Source organism: Mobula hypostoma, chromosome 1, assembly GCF_963921235.1.
Source record: "Mobula hypostoma chromosome 1, sMobHyp1.1, whole genome shotgun sequence".
Classification (NCBI taxonomy): Eukaryota; Metazoa; Chordata; class Chondrichthyes; order Myliobatiformes; family Myliobatidae; genus Mobula; species Mobula hypostoma.
This window is the reverse complement of record NC_086097.1, coordinates 179,989,462-180,014,489: the sequence shown is the minus strand read 5'-3', so window position 1 is coordinate 180,014,489 and position 25,028 is coordinate 179,989,462. Positions and strand designations below refer to the sequence as shown.

General features: G+C 44.0%; 1 protein-coding gene across 2 annotated transcripts in view; it reads left to right on the top strand.

The window, feature by feature from the left end:
* The window catches only part of lama3 (laminin, alpha 3), a 321,185-nt gene that overhangs the window by 7,022 nt on the left and 289,135 nt on the right, over positions 1-25,028 (top strand). For both annotated transcript variants that reach the window (XM_063060575.1, XM_063060566.1), the window contains exon 2: positions 6,487-6,639. In XM_063060575.1, coding sequence (XP_062916645.1) covers positions 6,487-6,639 — 153 coding nt within the window. The remainder of the gene's footprint in view (positions 1-6,486; positions 6,640-25,028) is intronic.

The following is a 25,028-nucleotide window of genomic DNA, read 5'->3' as shown; positions in this document are numbered from 1 at the left end:
AGAAGGGACTAGTGAGGGAGGCCACCAAGAGACCTATGACAGCTCTGGAGGAGTTGCAAGCTTCAGTGGCTGAGATGGGAGAGATTGTGCATACAACAACTGTTGCCCGAGTGCTTCACCAGTTGTAGCTTTATTGGAGAATGGCAAAGAGAAAGCCACTGTTGGGGAAAATAAAACATGGAGGTGAAATCTTGGCTAGAGTTTGCCAGAAGGCATGTGGGAGACTCTGAAGTCAGCTGGAAGAAGGTTCTATGGTCTGATGAAATCAAAATTGAGCTTTATTGCCACCAGACTAAATACTATGTTTGGTGTAAGCCGAACACTGCACATCATCAAAACACGCCATCCCTTCTGTGAAGTATGGTAGTGGCTGCATCATGCTGTGGGATGCTTCACTGCAGCAGGCCCTGGAAATCTTGGAGGAAAACCTGATGCAGTCTGCAAGAGAACTGTGACTTGGGGGAAGATTTCTTTCCAGCAAGACAATGATCCAAGCATAAAGTCAAAGATGCACGGGAATGGCTTAAAAACAACCAAGTCCTAGAATAGTCAAGTCAGAGTCCTGACCTCAATCCAAGTGAGAATTTGTGGCTGGACTTGAAAAGGCTGTTCATTCACAATCCCCATGCAATCTGACAGAGCTTGAGCTTTTTATCCACACAGACTCAAGGCTGTAATTCTTGCCAAAGGTACATCTACTAAATACCGACTTAAAAGAGGGTACATAATTATGCAATCAATTATTTTGTTTAATAATTGTAATCAATTTAGACCAATTTGTAGAAATTTGTTTTCACTTTGACATGAAAAGTGTCTTTTGTTAACCCTTGTCAAAAAAGCCAAATTAAATCAATTGTGATTCAATGTTGTAATACATGAAAACTTCTAAGGGAGGGGGGTGAATACTCTATATGGGCACAATATAATGTGAAAAGAAGCTGTCCCAATACCAACCCCTAAGGAATACCACTAGTCACCTGCAGCCAGTCAGAAAAGGTTCCCTTTATTCCTGCTCTTTGCCTCCTGCCAATCAGCCACAGTTTTGTCTATGCTAGAATCTTCCCTGTGATACCATGAGCTCATAGCTTGTTAAGCAGCCTCGTGTGTAGTACCTTGTCAAAGGTCTTCTGAAAATCCAAGTAAACAACATCCACTGTCTATCCTGCTGTTCTTTCCTCAAAGAATTCTAAAAGATTTTTCAGGCAAGATTTTCCCTTAAGGGAACCATACTGACATTGGCCTAATTTATCATGTGCCCCAAGTACCCTGATACTTCAATCTTAACAACGGATTCCAACATCTTCCCAACCACTGAAGTCGAGTTAACTGGCCTATAATTTCCTTTCTTTCTGCTTCTCTTACTTTTTTTAAGCGAATGGAGTGACTTTAATTTTCCAGTCTTCTGGAACTGCTCCAGAATCTAGTGATTCTTGAAAGATCATTACTACTGCTTTCACAATCTCTTCAACTACCTTTTTTAGAGCCTTGGGGTGTAGTCCATTTGGTCCAGGTGAGTTACTTACCTTCAGAATTTTCAACTTCCCAATCATTTTCTCCTTAGTGATAGCAACAATCCTCACTTCTGCCTGACACTCTTGAATTTCTGGCATACTGCCAGTGTCTTCCACAGTGAAGACTGATGCAAAATACTCATTGTTTGTTTTCCATTTCTTTCTTCCTCATTACTATCTCTCCAGCATTATTTTCCAGTGGTCCAATATCCAGTCTTTTATATATCTGGAAAAAAATTGGTGTCCTCTTTGATGTTATTGGATATCTTGCCTTTAAAGTTCATCTTTTCTCTTGTGGTTTTTTTTAGTTACCTTCTGTTGGTTTTTAAAAGCTTCCAAATCCTTTAACTTTCCACTAATTATTGCTGTATTATATGCCTTCTCATTTGCTTTTGTGCTCTCTTTTACTTCCCCTGTCAGCCATGGTTGCCTCATCCTCCCTTTAGAATACCGCTTTGTCTTTGGGATGTATCTGTCCCTTGCCTTCTGAATTTCCCCCAGAAACTACAGCCATTGCTCTTCTGCCATTATCTATACTAGTGTTCCCTTCCAATCAACTTTGGCCAGTTCCTCTCCCATGCCTCTGTAATTCTTTTTACTCCACTGTAATACTGATACACCTGATTTTTATCTTCTCTCTCTCAATCTACAGGGTGAATTCTATCATATTATGATTGCTATCTCTTTTACCTTAAGAACCCTAATCAAATCTGGTAATTGCCTTTCCCTTAGTGGGCTCAACCACAAGTTGCTCTAAAAAGTCATCTCATAGGTATCCTACAAATTTCCTCTCTCGGGATCCAGCACCAACCTAGTTTTTCAAATCTACTTGCATATTGAAATCCCCCATGACTATCATAACAATGGCTTTATTTCATGCTGTTTCTATCTCCTGTTGTAATTTATATCTCGCATCCTGGCTACTGTTCGAGTGCCATATAACTCCCATCAGGGTCTTTTTACTCTTGCAGTTTCTTAACTCTACCCACAAGGATTCAACATTTTCCAGTCCTATGTCACCTCTTCCTAGGTATTTGATCTGATTTTACCAACAGGCGCACTCCACCCCCTCTGCCTACCTGCCTGTCCTTTCAATACAATCCTCAGCCCTGTCACTCCAGTTCACATCCCCCTACCAAGCTAGTTTAAGTGCTCCCAACAGCTCTGACAAACCTGCCCACAAAGATTTTGGTCCCCCTTTGGTTCAGGTGTAACTGTCTTTTTTGTACCTTCCCCAAAGGGATTCCAATGGTCCAGATATCTGAAACCCTGCCCCCCTGCACCACTCCCTCAGCCACTCGTTCATCTGTACCATCATGCTACTCCTGCCCTGACTGGCATGTGACACTGGGAGAAATCCAGAGATTATACCTTGTAGATCCTGCTCCTCAGCCGCTTCCCTAACTCCCTATAATCACTGTGCATGATCCCTTTTTCCCCCTTCCTACCCCCTGACATCAATGTGTACCATGACATTTGGCTGCTCATCGTCCCTCTTGAGAGTCTTCTGCAGCCGCTGTGAGCTATCCTCGACCGTAGCACCTTGGAGGCAACACACCATCTTGGCGTCTTTTTCGTGGCCACTGGATCTCCTGTTCCTCCCCCTAACTATCAAATCACTATTGCTCTGCCTGCCTTTACCTTTCCCTGCTGAGCCTCAGAGCCAGCTACAGTGTCACTAGCTTGGCATTTGTTGCTGTGCGCTGATAGGTCATCTGCCCAGCAGAATCCAAATGGTTATACTTGTTGCTGAAGGGAAATGGCCATGGGGAACTCTGCATCAGCTGTTTACTCCCTTTAGTTCTCCTAGTGGTTGCCCATCTACTATCTGAAGCCCGATCTCTGGGTGTGACCACCTTAGTAAAAGCCTCATCTATGAGGTTTACAGCCTCCTGGATGGTCCCGAGTATATTCAGCTCCTTCTCCAGTTGCGTGACCTTGTCGGTCAGGAACTGCAGTTGATGTTATCATTAGGGAAACTGTCCAGTACCCTGAAATTCCTCACCTCACCTCACCTCACACTTTGAGTCTGATGGAGCAGACTCAATGGGCTAAATGGCCTAACCTGCTCCTGTGTCTTATTGTGTTAAAGTCTTAAAATATCCATATCCTTTTATTCTCTGTATATTTATATGTTTATCTAAGAAACTCTTAAATGCCCGTCATATCTGACTCCAGCACCACTCTTGGCAGCCTGTTCCGGGCACACACGACTCTGTGTTTTTATTTAAAAACAGGTGCCTTGCAGCTGTCCTATGAACTTCTTCCCTTCATCTCAAATGCTTTCTCTCCGGTATTAGACATTTAATGTGTCTGAAATGTAAGGTTCTCTCAGATGCTGTACGCTGCATGGAGCTTACCCACAAGTAGAGACTAATCTCCTTTATGTAATAAGCCCATTCGTGTGAAACAGTTTTGTATTACTCTATGCAGAAGTGTGTGTCAAATGGTGATTTGCATTCTAAAGCCAGATCACGAGGAGGACCAGTTTATTGTTGTTGGGACGTTTCTTTTGGCAAGTGAATCTTGGAGCCTTTAACAGACACTTGGTGTTCTGCTGATAGAGTGGGTCAGTGTTTATGCTGTGGGGTCAGTTTATGATCACCTCTCTGGTACTGAGCACGGGGCACCGAGGGAACAGATAAACTAAAAACAAAGCAGCCAAACTATATTTTCACAGTTCTGCCTCCTTGTCCTTGATGCCGCCACTCACCAGGCCCCATACTCGAGCCTATCCTGTGCAGCCTCTTCTAAATTTGCTGCTGGTTTTCATCTTATTTATTATTTATTTAAAGGTGCAGCACAGGAAGAGGTCCTTCTAGCCCAATGAACCCACAGCACTCGTCTTTAGAACGTGGGAGGAAACCGGTGTACATGGGGAAACCCACGTAGTCACAGGGAGATCATACGAACTCCTTACAGACCGCGGCGGAATTGAACCTGGGTCACTGGTGGTGTCATGGCATCAGCACTGGACTTTGAGGCGATTGGTCCCGGGTTTGAATCCGGCCAGTTCCTTGCACGCTTTCCATCCGTGCTGGGTTGAGCGACCTTGTAAAAAAAAAACACAGACAAATGCTAAAGAAGTGGCAATGTTGCCACGAGGCACAGAAAGGAACAACTGTTGCTGTAATAGTGGTAATGCGTTACTTTAATGGTAGTTTCTGATGTGTTTTCATTTATCTATGACATTCCCATAGATTGGTGGTCCCATCTGCTGGCATTTGGCACATCTCTCTCTAATCCTTTCCTATCCATGTCTTTTTGATTTTCATCAATTTCTGTTGATGCACTACAGAAAGCATCTGATCTGGATGCATCGTGGCTTGTCACTGCCATGGATCTGATCCGGATGCATCCCGACTTGGTACAGCAACGGATCTGATCCAGGTGCATCGTGGCTTGTCATGGCCACGGATCTGATCCAGGTGCATCCCGGCTTGGTACGGCAACAGATCTGATCCGGATGCATCCAACTTGGTATGGCAACAGATCTGATCCAGATGCATCGTGGCTTGGTACAGCAAAGCATCTGATCCAGATGCATCCAACTTGGTACAGCAACGGATCTAATCCGAATGCATTGTGGCTTGTCATGGCCACGGATCTGATCCAGGTGCATCCCGGCTTGGTACGGCAAAGGATCTGATCCGGATGCATCCAACTTGGTACGGCAACAGATCTGATCCGGATGCATCCAACTTGGTATGGCAACGGATCTGATCTGGATGCATCGTGGCTTGGTCCAGCAAAGCATCTGATCCGGATGCATTGTGGCTTGGTACGGCAACGGATCTGCCTGTGGTCAGGAGAAACTGTAGAGTTGTGTATGGAGCTCAGTCCATCACGGAAATCAGCCTGCCCTCTGTGGACTCTTCCTACGCTCACAAAATGTTGGAGGAACTCAGCAGGCCAGGCAGCATCTATGGAAAAAAGTAAACAGTCAATGTTTCAGGCCAAGACCCTTCATGAGGACTGGAAAGAAAGATGAGAAGTCAGAGTAAGACTATGGGGGAGGGGGAGGAAGTACCAGGTGGTAGGTGACAGGTGAAACTGGGTGAAATAAAGAGCTGGAAAGTTGATTGGTGTAAGAGATAAAGGGCTGAAGAAGGGGGAATCTGATAGGAGCGGCGGAAGACTATGGAAGAAAGGAAAGGGGGAGGAGCACCAGAGGGAGGTGATGGACTTTCTTTCTTTCTACTCTTCTCACTGCCTTGGTAGATCAACCAGTATAATCAAAGGGCCCACCCACCCTGGGCATTCTTTCTTCTCCCCCTCCCATTGGGCAGAAGATACAAAAGCATGAAAGCACATCACTAGGGCTCAAGGACAGCTTCCATCTTCCTGTGGAATAGATCTCTTGAATGTTGAAGATGAACATTTGATCTCCCAATCTGGCCTTGCACCTTATTGTCTGCTCGCCCTGCACTTTTTCTGCAACTGTAACACTATCCTGCATTCTGTTAGTTTTGTTGTACTTCCATGATGTACTGATGTGATGAATTGATCTGTATGGAGGGCCTTAAAAAGCAGTTTTTCATATACTGTACCTCGGTACACATGACAATAGTAAACTAGTTCCCCAGTTACAAAAGGTACGGGGAAACAGCTGGAGGGTTCGTATGCCTCAAGGTGAAAGTCACAGGGGAAAATGAGGATCAGAAATCTCTCAAAAACAACAGAATAAGAGGAAAAACTTTTGCATAAATTTTGGTTTACTGTTTGAAAAGCAAAAGAAAAGCAGATAATTAGAATCTGAAATAAAAATAGAAAATGCTGGAAATATTCAACAGGCCAGGTAGCATCTGTGGAGAGGGAAACTGGGTGATGTTTTAGGTTCATTGGAGCCTTATTACTATGTTAATTATTTAAGTAATGGTCTAATTAGTATGCAGAATGTTACTTGGAACTATACAGCCTGTTAAATATGAGTTCTCCCTTCAGTTTTAAATTAATCCTGAAATTCTCTCTTCAGGGGCAGTTCTGTGACCACTGTTTATCTGACGACGCGTACAAAGCCCATGTGATCACCAACGCCATCGATGGCACTGAACGCTGGTGGCAAAGCCCTCCTCTGTCTCGTGGACTTCACTACAATCAAGTCAACGTCACCCTCAACTTTGGTCAGGTTAGTACCCAATTCTGAGGGATGGTCACCTGTCCTTTGCTGACATCTTTGTTGTTTTTTTTTCATCCTGACCATCACTTGAGAAAGGCTTCAGGACGGGATACCGGAGCTCTGAGTGCACTCCTGGTCTCCACACTAACATGTAATGTGACTGCACTGGAGAGGGAGTGGAGGGTGCCTGGGATGAAGTGTTAGATCAGGCTGGGTCCATTCTCCTTTAAGCAGGGGATGCTGATGGGGGGGGGGGCTATACCTGATCGAGATGCACACAATTATGAGGGGCATAATGGTTGGAAACATTTTCCTGTTGCAGAAGAGTCTAAAGCTAGAAGCTATAGGGGTAGGAGGTTCAGAGGACATATGAAGGATAATTCTCTCATCCATAGAGTGGTTGGAATCTGGACATACTCCCTGAGGGAATAATGGAGGCAGAGACTCGCATGAAAAATATCTGGAGGAGCTCTTGTATCTCCAAGGCATAGGAAGCTATGGACAAAGTGGTGATAGATGGGTATTTGCTGGCCAACATGGACATGGTGAGCTGAAGGGAGTGCTTCTGTGCTGTTGCACTCTATTGCTCTCTGATACACTGACTCGATAGGTCCCAGCAATGAGGGGTTTTGGCTGTGGAGAGACCGTACTGACTATGGCTCTTCTCAAAGAAGCAAGGTCAAGGGCCGATCTAAAATCGCAATGCTCTGAGTAATGAGGGTCTGTCCACACGACCAGTAACAAGAGTTTGTTTCTCATGGTGAGGAAGTCAGGTACCCGATGGAAGGGAATCCTCACACACTGTGGGAATGGGTGAAGAGAAACATCCCGCACTGAGATCTGGGATGTGCTGCACAAGAGCGCGGTGAAAGCAGATTCAAAAGGGAATTGGATAAATATTTAGGAAGGCTAAAATTAGGAAGCAGAGCAGCAAACAGGGGGTCTAATGGGAGACACCAGAGACAACAGCTGATGGAATCTGGAGCAACAAACAACCTGCAGGAAGAACTCAGCAGCTCTGAGGGGAAGGAGTTGTTGGCATTTCGGGTTGAGAGCTTGCATCAAAAGTAGAGGGGAGATGGTCAGTATCGAGAGGAGAGGGGAAGGGGTGCGAAATAGTTGGATTGAAGAGCAGGGGAGCAGCAGAGATCGCAGAGGGAGCCGTGATAAAGAGTCTCAGAAATCCCATTGGAGAGGAGAAGAACTTATTAAGAGTGGGCACTCCTTCAAGACACTTCAGAGTGGAGGAGTAAAATGGAGACACAAAAGACTACAGATGCTGGAATCTGGAGCCACATGCAATCTCACTCAAAGGGCCAAGCACCATCTGTGGTGGGGTGGGGGAGAAATTGTTGATATTTTGACTCCAAGTGTCGATAATTCCTTTCACCCTACATCCTGGCAGATTGTTTGTTGGTCTACTTGGAGAGATTGTGTGAAGAGCTGGTATAGACTGAATGGGCTGATTGTCTTGGTCTTTGGTTTGGTGAATGAGCGCAAGCATTCTCTCATCCATGTACTTATCCAAACATCTCTTAAGTGTTGTAATCAGACCGGCATCCAGCACTTCCACTGGTAGCTCGTTCCACAGTCTCACCACTCCTCCTCATGTTTCCCTTAAATATTTCACCTTTCACCCTTGTGTTATGACCTCTAGTTTTCATCTAACCTCAGTGGAAAAAGCCTGCTTGCATTTACGCTATCTATACCCATCATACTTTTGTTCATGTCACTCATGAACACCCATAATATCAGCCAAACGAAACAGTGTTACTCTGGGGCCAAGGTGCAAAACACAGTACCATCAGTCATGCACAGCAAAAGGAACATATAGCGCATGTAAGATAGCAAGTAAACATACAGTCACACAAGAAAAATATGTATAGCCCGAGTCCTGTAAGCCGATAGTGCATAGGGGTTATCAGCAAAAACAAGCAGTTCTCAGAAGTCCACAAAGAAACGTACACACGCACACGATCCAGCTTGTCATTCCACAGATCGAACACTGGAGGACAGCATCCATGGGGAGCAGCCAGACCCCAACCCAGCATAGACATCGCTTTTGGCGTCTCCTCTCCTGGACTGGTGCAACAGGCAAGCCTGCGGCTTGAGGTCTAGTCCTCGCTACATCTGAAGCCATGCAGCTACCCCGCTGTCTGTCTCCCCAATAAACAAGGGAATCAAATTTGCAGCAGTCTGCATTATCAATGTTTAACAGGGTCTTGCGATTGCAAAAGAAATGTCTAAGAAAATCACTCGCAGTTAGACTGCAAACTGCCTTTGTGCATCAATTCTGCTGTCTTTCTTCCTGTAACAGGCAGTAACATGGTCCACACCAATCTGATCTCTTCTGCCAATGACCAACTTGCTGATTGGGGTAGACCTGCAGTACCTGAGGTTCTCAATGTCCAGCATTGTCCTGCAGTACCTGAGGTTCTCAATGTCCAGCATTGTCCTACAATCGTAAAACAAGATGCTTAGAAAAGACAAAAACAACTTTGGCTGGCCCCGAGAGGCCGCTGCATTCGAATGTGCCACCATCTTACCGGAAGCCTGCTTGCATTAATACCATCTATACCCCACATACTTTTGTATATCTCTATCATTAGTACTATCTATACCCCTCATACTTTTGTCTATCTCCATCATTAGTACTATTTATACCCCACATACTTTTGTATATCTCTATCATTAGTACTATCTATACCCCTCATACTTTTGTATATCTCCATCATTAATACTATCTATACCCCTCATACTTTTGTATATCTCTGTCATTAATACTATCTATACCCCTCATACTTTTGTATATCTCTATCAAATCTCCCCTCTTTTTCCTATGATCCCAGGAATAAAGTCCTAACCTCTTCAGCCTTTCTCTACAACTCAAGTCTCGGTAACATCCTTGTAAATTTTCTCTGTACTCTTTCAATCCTATTGATATCTTTCCTGTAATATCAGGGAGGTATATGGTGACTAGTATGTACATTGAGAATAGGTTTACTTTGAGGTGACCAGAACTGCAGACAATACTCCAAATTAGGCCTCAACAACATCTTGCACAACTTCAACATAACATCCCAACTCCTGTACTCAATACTTTGATTTAGTGATTTTAACCCAACTGTGTTACTCCATTGAAATTCCTTTTTGCTGACCATTTACTAATTTTGAAAAATAATTGGAGTAAAATAATTATTTAAACATTCAATGATACAGAAAATGATGCAGGAACAGTTGAATGCAAACTCAAAATACTGCAAAGTACAAAGATTAAAAAAGCAAGACATAAATGTTTACCTGAAATAAATGGCTAATGATTTGAGCAACACACATCAAAGTTGCTGGTGAACGCAGCAGGCCAGCAACTTTGATGTGTGTTGCCTGAATTTCCAGCATCTGCAGAATTCCTGTTGTTTGGCTAATGATTTGAACTGGTATGTCAGCATTCATTTTGCGAGGACTAGAATATAAAAGCAAGTATGTAATGTGGGCAGGTTTGGGCCCCTTATCTTGGAAAGGATTAACTGAAACTGGAGAGGGTTCAAAGGAGGTTCATAAAAATGATTCCAGGATTGAGTGGCTTGTCAAATGTAGAACATCTGATGGCTTTGGGCCTGCATTCACTAGAATTCAGAAGAATGAAAGGTGATCTCATAGAAACCTATCGAATAGTGAAAGGTCTTGATAGAGTGGATGTGGAAAGGATGTCTCCTATGGTGGGAGAGTCTAAGACCAGAGGACTCAGCCTCGGAATAGAGGGGTATCCTTTTAGAATGGAGATGAGGAGGAATTTATTTAGCCAGAGGGTGGCGAATCTGTGGAATTCTTTGCCACAGGCAGCTGTGGTAGCCAAGTCTGTATGTATAGTTAAGGCAAAAGTTGATAGATTCTTGATTGGTCTGAGCATGAAGGGATACAGTGAGAAAGCAGAAGATTGGAGCTGAGAGGAAAACTGGATCAGCCATGATGAAATGGTGGAGCAGACTCGATGGGCTAAATGGCCTAATTCTGCTCCTATATCTTGTGGTCTTCATTGGTGGCTGAAGTTAGTGGTGGATTTGTGTTAAGTAATGAATTAGATATATTCATCTTAGCTTTCTGCTATTCCTTTCACCAACTTGCACACAAGCAGTAATTTACAGTAACCTTTCAGCTTACAAATCTGCATCCTTTTGGGACGTGGGAGGAAACTAGAACATCCAGGGGAACCCTGTGTGCTGATGGGGAGAAGATGCAGACTGCACACAAATAACGTCAGAGGTCAGGATTGTACGTGGGTCTCCTGAGCTAAGAGGCAGCAGTGCTATCCGATGCTCCATTGCAAGTTTTTACACTCCAGAACATGATATGAAACAGAAGTAGAAACAAGACACTCACCCCACATACTTGGCAGCAGAGGAGGTCGTGGACAGTTATGTCAATGTGGGAAGCAGACGTAGAATGAAAATAGCTGGTGTCTGTAAATAATTGACCTGTGACCCTTGGTTGTAGACAGTATGGCCAGTGGAAACACCAGCATCTATCACCCTGTTAACCACTGTAAGCATCTTGTATTCTGCAATAAGTTTATCACTCATTCATCTAAAGTTTAGAGAATTTGCATCTTTAGACTTGTTTTTAATGCTATTAGAACTGTTGCTTTTACTCCTTCTCAAATTTTGTCTCACTGCCCAAAAAACTTTTGATGTCTAATCCAAACCTTTGAGAAAAACTGTACAATTATTGGCAACACACACAAAATGTCAGAGGAATTCAGCAGGTCAGGCAGAGTCTATGGTAATGAATAAACAGTCAACATTTCGGGCCAAGACCCTTCCTCGGGACTGGGAAGGAAGGGAGAAGAAGACAGAATAAAAAGGTGGGAGGGGTAGGGGAAAGAGGATAGCCAGAAAAGTGATAGGTGAAGGCAGGTGGGTGGGAAAGGTAACGGGCTGGAGTTGAAGGAATCTGATGGAAGAGGAGAGTGGATCATATGAGAAAGGGAAGGGAGAGGGGACCCAAGGGGAAGTGATAGGCCGGTGAGAAGAGGTATGGGGTTAGAGTGGAGAAGAGGGGAAGGGGAGGGAAATTTTTTTTACTGGAAAGAGAAATGGATATTCATGTCACCAGGTTGGAGGATAACCAGGTGGCATGTACTCCTGCTCCTGCTCTCCGACGGTGGTCTCTTCATGGCTCAAGAGGAGGCCATGAATCGACATGTTGGAATGGGAATTTGAATTAAAATGTTTGGTCACCAGGAAGTTCTGCTTTTGGCAGATGTAGCAGAGGTGCTCAATGAAGTGGTCCCCCAATTTATGACAGGTCCCACAAATATAGAGGAGGCTGCAACAGGAGCACCAGGCACAATAGATGATCCCAGCAGATTTGCAGGTGAAGTGTTGCCTCACCTGGAAGAACTGTTTGGGGCTCTGAATGGAGGTGAATAAGCAGGTGTAGCACTTGCAGGGATAAGTGCCGGGAGGGAGATTAATGGACAAGGGAATCTTGGAGGGAACGACCCGTGAGTAAAGCGGAGAGAGGGGGGAAAGAATGTTTGCTGGTAGGATCCCATTGGAGATGGCGGAAGTTGCGGACAATGATGTGTTGATGGGGAGGCTCATGGGTGATGGGCAAGGACAAGAAGAGCTCTATCACTGTTAAGGCGGCGGGAAGATTGGGTGAGCACGGATGTTTGGGAGATGGAGGAGATCCAGGTGAGAGCAGCATTAATTGTGGTGTTATTAGAACACAGGTAACCTTTGATATCTTATTGATTATTTTGGGACTGTTGCTAAATGTGACACGACTTGGCAACTAAGATTAAATTTATCAGTAATCTCTCAACTCAGTTGATTCTTATGTTGAATGCAGAAGTATCTCTGAGTTGAGATTTGGCATGGTGGACATGTTACTTGGATAATGCCTTTGTTTTTATGCTTTAGGGTTGCGTGTCTATAATTTGATCAATACTGAGACATTTTGATTGATTAGCAAATGTAATATGCATCAGAATGCACCCTGAGACCTTCACTCTCTTTCCACCTTGTCATAGAGCACTACAGTACGGAAACAGGCCCTTTGGTCCATCTAGTCCATGCTGAACTGTTTTTCTACTGCGTTCCATCAACCTGCACCCAGGCCTAGCCCTGATACCCCTCCCACCCATCCATGTACTTATGCAAACTTTTAAATGTTGCAATCATACATGTATCCACCACTTCTAATTGAAGCTTGTTCCATATTTGCACCCCCTCCTGAGTTCCCCTTAAATATCTCACCTTTCACCCTTGACCTATGACCAGTTTTAGTCTCACCCAACCTCAGTGGAAAAAGCCTGCTTGCATTCCCCCTATCTATACTCCTCACAATTTTGTATACTTCCATCAAATCCCACCCCCCCTCATTCTCCTACATTCCAGGGAATGAAGTTCCAATCTCTTTAACCTTTCCCTCTAACTCAGGTTCTCAAGCACCAGCAACATACTTGAAAATTTCCTCTGTACTCTTTCAACTTTATTGATATCTCTCCTGTCTGTAGGTGACCAGAATACTCCAAATTTGGCCTCACCATACCAATATCTTGTGCAATTTCAACACAACATCTGAACTCTTGTGCTCAAATATCTGATTTATGAAGGTCGATATGCTAAAAGTTCTCTTTATGACCCTATCTACCTGTGATGCCACTTCCTGGATTCCTGATTTCTTGGTTCTATCACACTCCTCAGTGCCCTGTTGTTCACTGTGTAAGTCCTACCCTGGTTAGTCCTCCAAACGTTCAACACTTCACACTTTTCTGCATTAAATTCAATCTGCCCATTTTTCCCGTTGGTCCTGATCCTGCTGCAAGTTTAGATAGCCATCCTCATTGTTCACTATGCCCCCACTCTTGGTATCATCCACAAATTTACTGATTTAATTTATCACATTATCATCCAAATCATTAACATAGATGACAAACGACAATGGACCCAGCACCGATACCTGTGACATGCCACTCGTCCCAGGCATCCAGTCAGAGAGAGACGACCATCTACCACCACTCTCTGGCTTCTCCCACTAAGCTAAAGTTGAATCTAATTTACTACTTGATCCTGAATGCTAAGTGAACCTTCTGAAACAACCTCTTTTGTCAAAGGCCTTGCGAAATTCCATGTAGACAATGTCCATTGCTTTTCTTTCATCAGCTTTCTTGGTAACCTCCTCAAAGCCTCTGTAGGTTTGGTTAGACACGACTTATCATGCACAAAGCACCTGAGTAAATACAGATGTCATCCGTAGATGTTGGAGTAATATCACTTCCCGAATCTATTTCAGCCTTTCCCATTGGAACTGTGTTACATTTTGTAACTCCAAAATGTTAAACTAATTGAAAGGAAAATTCAGGAGTTTGGAATGTTTCTAGCTTAGTGTTAACTTTCAGTGAGGCGCGTACTAGTGACGTGGTGGTGTGATGATGTATTCCATTCACACACTTTGTACATATAACCAAAATTAATTATGTAAACAATAAGGAATGCTTAATCAAACAATATACTTATAATATTACTCAAATATTATTGAAGTATTAAATACACACCGAACAGCACCTCATATTCTGCCTGGGGAGTCTACAACACAGCAGCATGAATAGGTAATCTGCTCCCCCTCTGTCCCTTTTCTTTCTCCTCATTATCCACCCAGCTCCCATTACCCTGTTTCTTTCCCCTCCTTCACCCACTCCATCTGTCCATCACCCACACACTTCTGCCATTGCATCCACTCTCCCCACTGTTCCATCTTCCCTTCACACCTCTCTCCCTTCTGTCAGTTTTACTCCACCTTTCATCACCCAAATCCTGTCACTATTTCTATTCTTCTCTCCTTCAGTTGTCTATCATCCCTCCTCATCTGGATTCAACCATCACCTGGAAGTTCTTGCTCCACCTTTTTACTCGCTATTTTCCCTCTCTTTTTTCAGTCCAGATGAAGGGTCTCAACCCAAAACATCAACTGTCTATTTCTCTCCATAGATGCTGTCTGACCTGTTGTGTTCCACCAGTACACTCGTCACAGAGTTGTAGAGTGTAGAAGTATAGCCTTCAGCCCAACTGGACAATGCCGTCAAAGATGTCCCATCCAAGGAAGTCCCATTTGCCAGTGTTTGGCCCATAACCTAAACCTTTTCAATTTATGTATCTGCCCAACTATCTTTTTAAAAATGTTATTTTGCCTGTCTCAACCACTTCTGATATATATCCACTGCACTCTGGGTGAAATATTGCCCCTCAGTTTCCTATTAAGTCTTCCCTCTCATCTTAAATCTTCCTGAAGCCTCTGTTAGTCAGGGTCACCGATAAATATTGTGTTCTAGCCGTCTAGATATGCAAGCCAGGGCATTACAACATGGAGAGCAAACTGTTGCCCATTTAGCAAGCTTCTCCTCTCCACGCATCTGATGAACCCAAAGGAACTGCAAAGACCGATACCGTTTGGCACCAGCAGACTCGCAGGAGTCGCCAGTCAGCGTTGAACTCAACATAGGACTGCCTTAGGGACTCCAGCTCTGGAGTTTACTCCTGAAGCCTTCCTCATGAGCAGGTATAGCCACAAGGCAGCAGAGGTTTGAGATCAGAGGTTTTCTTCTCCCGGATGAGTTGATGAGCTCCATTTGCCTGAAGTGACTGAGTCAAGGGAATAGGAGGTAGAGACCATCCTTGACAAACAGATCATTAAATTGAGCTTAGACCATAAAGCCATAAGATATAGGAGCAGAATTAGGCCATTTGGCCTGTCAAGTCTGCTCTGCCATTTCATCATGGCTGATCCAATTTTCCTCTTGGCCCCAATCTCCTGCCTTCTCTTTGAATCCCTTCATGCCCTGAACATTCACCCAAACAACCCACCCAGGGAGACAACTACAGAGCTTAATGGGCTGAATAGCCTCCTTACTTTCCTTTGTGAACAATCACTTCCAGGAAACTGAAATGGAGTCAAATTCTCACTTACTGTACCGCAGCAAGAGCAAGACTTGGACATGATCTTTCTCACTAAATGTTTCCTATCATGCATGAAGAAAGATTGAGTGAGCTAGGGCTTTTCTCTTTGGAGTGATGGAGGATGAGGGGTGAGTGAGATTATAAGAGGCATAGATGGAGTCGATGGCCAGAACCTTTTCCCAGGCTGACAATGGCCAATGCCAGAGGACATCAATGAAAATGAGCGGAGGAAAGTTTAGGGGAGATGTCAGAGGTGGTCTTTCTTTTACAGAGGTGGAATGCACTGCCGGGGTGGTGGTAGCGGCTGAAACAACAGAGACATCTAAGAGACTCTTAGATAGGCACATGGATTTTAGAAAAATAGAGGGCTATAGGTTATGTAGGATGGAGGGATGAGATTGATTGTGGAGTGGATTTAAACATCATAAGCTGAAGAGCCCATACTGTGCTGTATTGTTCTATGATTCTCGATTTCACAAAGTGGCACGATAGATGTTCTTAACAGACCTTGGACAAGGTTGCAAACCATGGAGGGGACTTATTAAATGTTACAGATAAGCTGTTGCTCGATGCTTGCACTTAACAGAAATTCCACTTTGCTCCTTTCAAGACAAGTGAAGACTCCTTAACCATCTGGTTAATGAAGGCGGCGTTTGGAGTGATATGTACTGAAGACAGGAAATTGCAACCAGCTGGGTGGGCACCATGGTCAGCACGGGCTGGCTGGCCCCGAGGACCTGGATCTGTCCGGTATTACTCTGAGTCCATGGCAGTGTGTAATGGATGGAGATAACAACAGATGGGAGTTCTGTGGTCTTCCCACATCGAGAGAAGCTCTGTGGTGGGTAATCAAATAGCTGTTGGGAGGATGGGCTCCAAGAACAAAAGCAGCCCAGTGGGGTGTGTTAGCAGAGGTAGAAGTGCCATGGTGTGGCGTGTCAGCGATCAGAGGTGTGTACTCTTGCAAATAACACAGAAATTAAATTGGAGTCATGGTCAGAACAGACAGTGTGGGCCAATGTGAGCACTGTACTATGCTCCATGTCCTATGAATTCGCAGGACAGAGTCATGGAAAGAGATTCCTTGTCTGCGGTAATCTTTGGCTTTAGTTTGTGGATGATCTTTTGTTGAAATCACTGGTATGAAAACTGCACAAGGGTTTCTATTTTTAAAATCTTGAATTTTGCCTGTATTAAGAGAAAAAAATTGTCAAAATACAGATCTTTGGAAGAAAAGACAAATATTCTTGTAACATTTTTGGCAAATTTACACAGCATGTATGTTCCTGTTTGGCAAAGGACCATGATGTAGAGAGGGAGCAGCTGGGATGATTAGGAATCAGATCAAAGATGTGTGGGTCATTGACTACTTTCTCAAGCAGATTATTGCATTTAAATTGCTAAAATGTATTACTTTACCTGTGAGCACTACCTTCTGCCAAATGTTCTGACACTTGTGCTGTGGGTGAAATTGGACTTGTAATGGTTGATGATCAGTTGGTAAGCCCTAATCAATGGTGTTGAATTATTAGGATCTCAGCCGACTGGAAGAGGGCTTGGCTCTTAATGGTTTAATTCTTTCTTACTGGTTTGTGAATGCTCAATTAGATACTTGGACTATTTACACCAGGTTGCAATGCAATTCCTTGCTCGCACAAAGGTCACATTGTACCGCACAAAGTTTACTGTACCTTGGTACATGTGACGTTGATGAACCGATACATAAATGGAACAACAAATGCAGCAACAGTCACAAAACCCCATAACTGTGCGAGGATTGTAGTATAATACGAAATGGTAGAGTGAGAGCAACAGAATAATCAAGACTGGCAGAGTTGAGCTCAAGAGCATGGCAGCATCAGTGAGAAGAGGGAGTTAACTTAGAACACAGAACAGTATGTACAGTCCAGGCTATTCAGCCCACAATGTGGGCTTAAGCCAGCTTTCAAACCTATTCCAAGATCAATGGAACCTTTCCATTCCATGTAGCCCTCCATTTTTCTTTCATCCATGTGCCCATCTCTACCATCCCTGGCAGCATGTTCCCACCACTCTCTTTGTAAGCTTCAACATCCTTCCTATATTGAGGTGACCAGATATGGACACAAGGAGGTCTGTTCAGAAACCTGTTAGCAGTAGGGAGAAGCTGTTCTTGTGTCTCATTGTTCAGGCTTTCAACATCCTGTATCTCCTCCCAGCAGGTGAAGAGAGAAAATGGAATTACTGGGAAGGCAGGCATCTTTGATGATACTGTTAGCCTACTGATTGTGGCACACAGTGAAGATCGACTGGCTGGAAGGTAGTGGTGAGCTTGTGATGGAGGGGGCAGTGTTTTCCACTCTCTGCAGATTCCCTTGGTCCAGGTGAGAGCAGTTACACTGCCAGGCTGAGATACAACCTGTCAGAATACTCTCTGCACTGCATATTTAGAAGTTTCATGATATAGGATTAAACTTTTTTTTTGTGAAAAAAAAACAAGAGGGCATAGGACATAAGTCTTAAATCAAAGGCATAAGATTTAAAAGGGGTTATAGGCCAAATGTGGGAAAATGGGAATCTTGGTCAGCACGGACCAGTGTTGATGAAGGGCCTGTTTGTTTCTGTGTTGTATGACTCTATGATTTTACAAGTACTAGCCACTTTCTGTGAAACACTACATCAAGCAGCTTCTGTGTACAAAGGGTAGTGTGTATTTGGAATGAGCTGACATAAATTGTGGTTGAGGTGGGCACACCAGCAACATTTAAAAGCCACCTTGATAAGTCCATGGATTGGAGAGGATTAGAGGGCTGTGGGCAAACGTGGGTAGATGGGACTAGTTCACTGGGAAACTCAGTCAGCATGGACAAGTTGGGCTGAGTCTGTTTCTGTGTTGTATGACTTGATGACTCCCTCTGACTATAATAGAACAGCTGGTCTGGTTGTCAGCACACTCCCATTTGACGGATCTTGCTATGCTGAAATTGTTTGCTACATTTCCAATATAACAAAAGAATCGGATTATTCTCACTAACATGTATTGTGAAATTTATTGCTTTACAGCAGCAGTGGAGTGCAATACATAAAAACATTGCTATAAATTATGGAAATAAATAGTGCAAAAGATAAATAATAAGGTCGTGTTCATTGGCTCATGGACCATTTACAAATAGAGACATAGAAACACAGAAAAACTACAGCTCAATACAGGCCCTTTGGCCCACAATACTGTGCCAAACATGTACATGCTTTAGAAATTACCTAGGGTTACCCATAGCCTTCTATTTTTCTAAGCTCCATGTACCTATCCAGGAGTCTCTTAAAAGACCCTATCGTATCCTGCTCTACCACCATCGCCAGCAGCCCATTCCACGCACTCACCACTCTCTGCATGAAACACATACCCTTGACATCTCCTGTGTACCTGCTTCCAAGCACCTTAAAACTGTGCCCTCTCATGATAGCCATTTCAGCCCTGGGAAAAAGCCTCTGACTATCTACACGATCAATGCCTCTCATTATCTTGTACACCGCTATCAGGTCACCCCTCCTCCGCTCCAAGGAGAAAAGGCCGAGTTCACTCAACCTATTCTCATAAGGCAAGCTCCCCAATCCAGGCAACTGCTGATAAAGGGGAAGAAGCTGTGCTGAAAACATTGAGTCTGGGTCTTTGGGCTCCTGTACCGGCTCCCTCATGAAAGTAGTGCAAAAAGGGCATGCCCCGGATGGTGGGTGCTGGCTTTCTGAGGCACCACCTCTTGAAGATGCCCTCGATGTCGGGGAGGATTGTGCCCATAATGGAGCTGCGTGTGCTACCACCTGCAACCTGTGCATTGGAGCCTCCTCCATACCAGACTGTGATGCAACCAAAATGCTCTTTATCATATATCTGTAGATATTTGCAAGAGTCTTTAATGGCTTACCAAATCTCAAAATCCTAATGGAGTAGATCTGCTGGTGTGTGTGTTGACCCAGGATAGGTCCTCTGAGATGTTGATGCTCACCCTGTCCACTCTGATCCCTAAATGTCCGCAATCAGTTCCTTGGCCTTGCTGATGTTGAGCGCAAGGTTGTTGTTGTGACACCTCTTAATCAGATGATCTGTCTCACTCCTCTATGTCTGAGATTCTGCCAACAACAGTGATGTCGTCAGTGAATTTATAGAGCCGTTTGAATTGTGCTTAGCACTTTGTCACAATGGTTCTCTCAAGTGATGCTATGTCTTAGTTTGGAGAAAATTAGAAGTCGAATCTTTGAACCTTTATTTGATTTTGAGAAAAGATGGGGCTCATTTGCTCGTTATTATCATTTGAGCTAATTGATAGATTCTTTCCACGATCAAATTGTGAATTTTTTGGTATATTTTCTTTTCTTGCTGGCGGTTTGATGTTTATTTTTAGAAGCTTTTTGTATGACGCATGGCTCTGGGGTTGTACACCTAATGGGTTTTCCCCCCACTTTTTCTGCTTAGTAGGTTTTTTTTGTTATCACAGTTTTTTTTCAATCTTTAAGATAATGTCTTTTTTGAGACATTGTAAGTGTTGTTACTTCAACGTACTCGTGTTGTTTCTTTTGTATAATATAACAATAAGAAGATTTGAAAAGAAAGAATTGTGCTTAGTCACGTAGTCGTCAGCGTAGAGAAGATAGAGCAATGGGCTAAGCACTCGTCCTTGAGATGTGTCTGTGTTGATACGCAGCTTACAGTGAGTTCTTCATGTTTTGTTGTTTGAGACATCCCAGGGCAGAATACCAATCCAAATCTTTCTTTGTCACCATACTACACCCCTCCCCCACCCCCACACGCATGGGTGGGAAGTTGGGTAAGCTGTGTCTCCTGAATCTTGAGCAAAAAATTGAAATTAACTGCAGCTCCCCCTCTCTGTCCTTGGAACACTTGTGACAATACATAGTTAAACCACAAGCAGTTCTGGCATTGGGCCCAGGCATTATCAGATCCTGGAGGGAGCTACATGACTGAGAGCCAGGCATCTGCACCAACCTGTAAGGACTTGAACAGCGGGCAAAATTGCAGAACATTCTGTGGCTTAAACCTTTCAACTGCAAACACGTTCATTCGCTGTGCAATCTTGTTTTAATTCACTTTACATCATGAAGAAACAGGGACGATGCTTACGTCCATTATCTGCTGTCCACAAGCATTATCGTATCATGACTAAGGTTTCAGAGCTTTCTTTGTGGGGAGGAGAGATGAGGGCAAAATGAAGGCTGAATGCATGGTGGCTTCACAGTCAATAGATCAAAGACAGAGCACTTGGGCTGTGGGTGCTTTTGTGCTCGGGTCTGGTGTCATTCTGTGGAGAAACCCTGCCTCACCCTGACATCAGCTTCTCAACACACCTGCTGTCTGCGGCCAGTGATGGTGGATAGTGGTTACAAGTGTGGAAAGTTCATTGAGTTGGCAGTGAATTTGACATTTTTTTTTTGAACCATGCATATTGAAAAGGGTGTAAGTGGGATTAGTTTGGAACTGATACAGAACTGTGGAGAGAGCACGCAGTGGGATTAGTTTGGGGACTGATACAGGGTAGTGGGGAAGAAATGGGACAGTCAGAGTCGTTTGGGGATTAGTACAGGACTCTGGTAAGAGAGCATAGCAGTGCAATTAGTTTGAGGATACAGGGCTGGGAGCTGGAGGTTAGGTCTTGTGCAGCTGGATCCTAGACTTCCTATTGGATTGCTGACAGGTAGTAAGGCTGGGCTCCCCCACCCCGGACCCTCAACAAAGGTGCCTGCCAGTGTTATGTCCTGAGTCCCCCCCGCTCTACTCCCTTTACACCCATGACTGTGTTGCCACACACAGCTCCAATCTGCTGATCAAATTTGCAGTTGACACAACTTTGATTGGCCTTATTTTTAATGGTGACGAGACAGTCTACAGAGGAGAGGTTGACACCCTGACACAGTGGTGCCAAGATAACAATCTCTCCCTCAATGTACAAAAATAAAAGAGCTGATTGTGGATGACAGGAGGAATGGAGACAGGCTGGCCCCGATCAACATCAATGGATCTGCAGTTGAGAGGGTGAGTACTTTCAAGTTCCTCGGTGTACACATCATCGATGATCTCACCTGGACTGCACACACTGGCTTTGTGGCAAAAAAGTAGCGTCTCTTCCACCTCAGGTGACTGAAGAAGTTCGGCATGAGCCCCAGAATCCTCAGACCTTTTACAGGGGCACTACTGAGAGCATCCTGACTGGCTGTATCATTGTCTGGTATGGGAACTGCACCAACCTTGATCACTGGGCACTGCAGAGAGTGGTGCCGACAGCCCAGCGCATCTGTGGACATGAACTTACCTCCATTGAGGATATGTACAGCAGCAGGTGCATAAAGAAGGACAGGAAGATCATCGTGGCCACCAGTCACCCCAACCATAAACTGTTTCAGCTGCTTCTGTCTGGCAAATGGTGCCGCAGTATAAAAGCCAGGACTAACAGGCTACGGGACAGCTTCTTTCGACAAGCCATTAGACTTATAAATTCACATGTCTGTACATTGCAATGGAGTCATAATGGATTTTTACTCCCTCACGTTGTGGGACAGATGTAACATTTAAATAATAAATTCAGCAAAAGTAGGGCAGTGAGATTAGTTTGAGGATTTAGTTTGAGGGCTGTGGGGAGAGAGTTGGGATTAGCGTGGAACTGATACAGGACTGTGGGGAGAGAGCTGGGATTAGTGTAGGACTGATACAGGACCGTGTAGAAAGCGGGGCAGTATGCCGTACATGACATTTGAATGTATATACAAGCAACACAATCCAGTGCTGAGAGCAACTTTACAGGACAGTTTAAACACATTTGCTCTTTTATCATTTTGAAGACATGTCTGTGATAAATATAAAGAGGTGATATGGATAGAACAAAGGGACTTGGACCACTTCCACATCTGTTCTTTCCTAACAGCAAGGCACCCAACCTCCAGAATCTGCAGAAATGACTTTTGTCTTTAAACTCACAATACCTTGTCTCTTTAAAAATAATATTTTGCCTGGTAAAGATAATCCTGTAAAGTCTCCATCAGAACAGTTATCACAGCAGAATGTTGTAGATTATATTATGAGGATCTGAAAGAATGTGGTTACAAAATGTTTGTGATTCACATTTGGACTAATCCTTGTAACCCTGAGAAATGTGAAACATTGGTGCGGATCAGGAAAGAGATCTGAGTCACTGCACATTCTGTGCTTAAATATACCTATCCAATTCACTGCCAATGCATTCCACCCCTTAAAAAAAAACACCTCCCCAACTTCCCATTCCCCATCACCAGTCAAATTTATCCCAAATCTTATTTTATTTCTTTTAAAGAGTCACTTGGATGGTGAGCTGAAATTGCTGTGGGTGGAAAGTATTTGGAATTGTTTCAGATCAGGAGTCAGATTGCTTGAGACTTTAAAACTTCCTGCCCAGTACCATCCAGCACTCCCCACCACCCCCAATTTTACATCCTCAGCTGTAAAGTGTTTAAAGAACTCATTCTATATTTTGAGTTTAATGTTTATCAACCCATACATCTCTTACAATTTACAGTGCATTGATAAAGATCAGAGCCTTTCAGACTTCTTTGACTTTTCTTTCAGTCGCAGTTCACTAACTGCTGAAAATACCAAGCAGATGACTTTTCTGCTGCTCACCAACCTGTCTGAATTGCAGTTAGATTTGAAAATATCTCCTTTAACACTGATCATGTTCACCAATTACCACTGAGCACTGAACATAGAACAGTACAGCACAGTACAGGCCCTTTGGCCCATGATATGGTGCTGATCTTTAAACCTACTCGAAGATCAACCTAACACTTCCCTCCCAAAAAGCTCTCCAGTTTTCTTTCACCATGTGCCCATCTAAGAGTCTCTTAAAGGTCCCTAATGTGTCCACCTCTACCACCAGCCCAAGCAGTGCATTCTACACACTTACCACTCTCTGTGTAAAAAATCCTATCTCTGACATCCCCCCCCATACTTTCCACCAATCATCTCAATATTAACCCTCTCGTATTAACCATTTCTACCCTGGGGAAAAAGTGCTGGCTGTCCACTTTACCTTTGCTATTATCATCTTGTGCATATCTGTCAAGTCAAGTCTCGACCTCCTTCTGTCCAAGGAGAACAGCCCGAACTCGCTCAAACTTTCCTCAAAAACATGTTCTCTAATCCAGGCAGCCTTCTAGTAAATCTCCGCTGCATCCTCTCTAAAACTTCCACATCATTGCAATGAGGCAAGCAGAACTGAACACAGTACTCCAAGTGAGGTCTAACCAGAGTTTGATGGAAAGCAATATTATCTTGCCTCTCTTGAAAATTATTTGACTAATGAAAGCCAACACACCACTTGCTTTCTTAATCACCCTATCAACTTGCTCAGCAACTTTGAAGGATCTATGGATGTGGACCTCTGCTATGAATCCTGGCATTCACTCTGCCTTCAATTTCGATCTTCCAAAGTGTACAGTTCTGGTCATTACAGGAGAACTGTAATTGCACTGGAGAAGATGCGAAGGGGTTTAAGAGAATATTCCAGCAACTGGACAAGTGTAGCCATAAGGAAAGTTAGGAGAGACTGGAATTGTCTTCTTTGGTTCAGAGGAGGCTGAAAGGAGACATAACTGAAATACAAATATTAAAACTCAGCCAGCACCAGCCTCCCCACCATTGAGGCATCTTCAAAAGGTACCTCATGAAGGACCCTCACCATCCAGGGTATACCGTCTTTTCATTACTACCATCGGGGACGAGGTAAGGAGCCTGATGACCCACATCGAACATTTTATGAACAGCTTCTTCTTTCTGCCATCATATTTCTCAATGGTCCTTGAAACAATGAATGTTACCTTGCTATTCTGCTTTTGCTTATTTTTTAATTATAACTTAGAGTAATCTTTATGTCTTGTACTGTACTGCTGCCTCAAAACAACAAATTTCATGTCCAACATCAACAGTAATAAACCTGCTTCTGATTCTGAAAAAGCTACGATTGTACTGATATTAAATTCCGGGATCCGCTGCCTTTTATGCTTTCACTTACACTTTCCATCCTATCTTCACCTCCTCTCCATATTTGCCCCTTCTTCACGCTTGCTTGATCAGTCTCTTCCTGGCACCCACCAGCTGCCAACTTCCAACCTTCCCCTCCCGTCCCCCTCTTGGTTGCCCCTCCCCGCCTCACCTGATTCCACCCATCTCCTACAGGCCCATGCCCACCTCTCCCTCTCACTTACCGCGTAGCCCTCTTCTAGACTCTCAATCCTGATGGAAGGTCCCAGCCCAAAATGTTGACCACCCCTCTGTCTCCACAAAAGCTGCCTCACCCCCTGAGTTCCTCCTGTAGGGTGTTTCTCTTGCTCCAGATCCCAGCGTCTGCATTCTCAGAATCAGATGTATTGTCACTGACGTGTGTCACAAAATTCGTTGTCTTGTGGCAGCAGTACAGT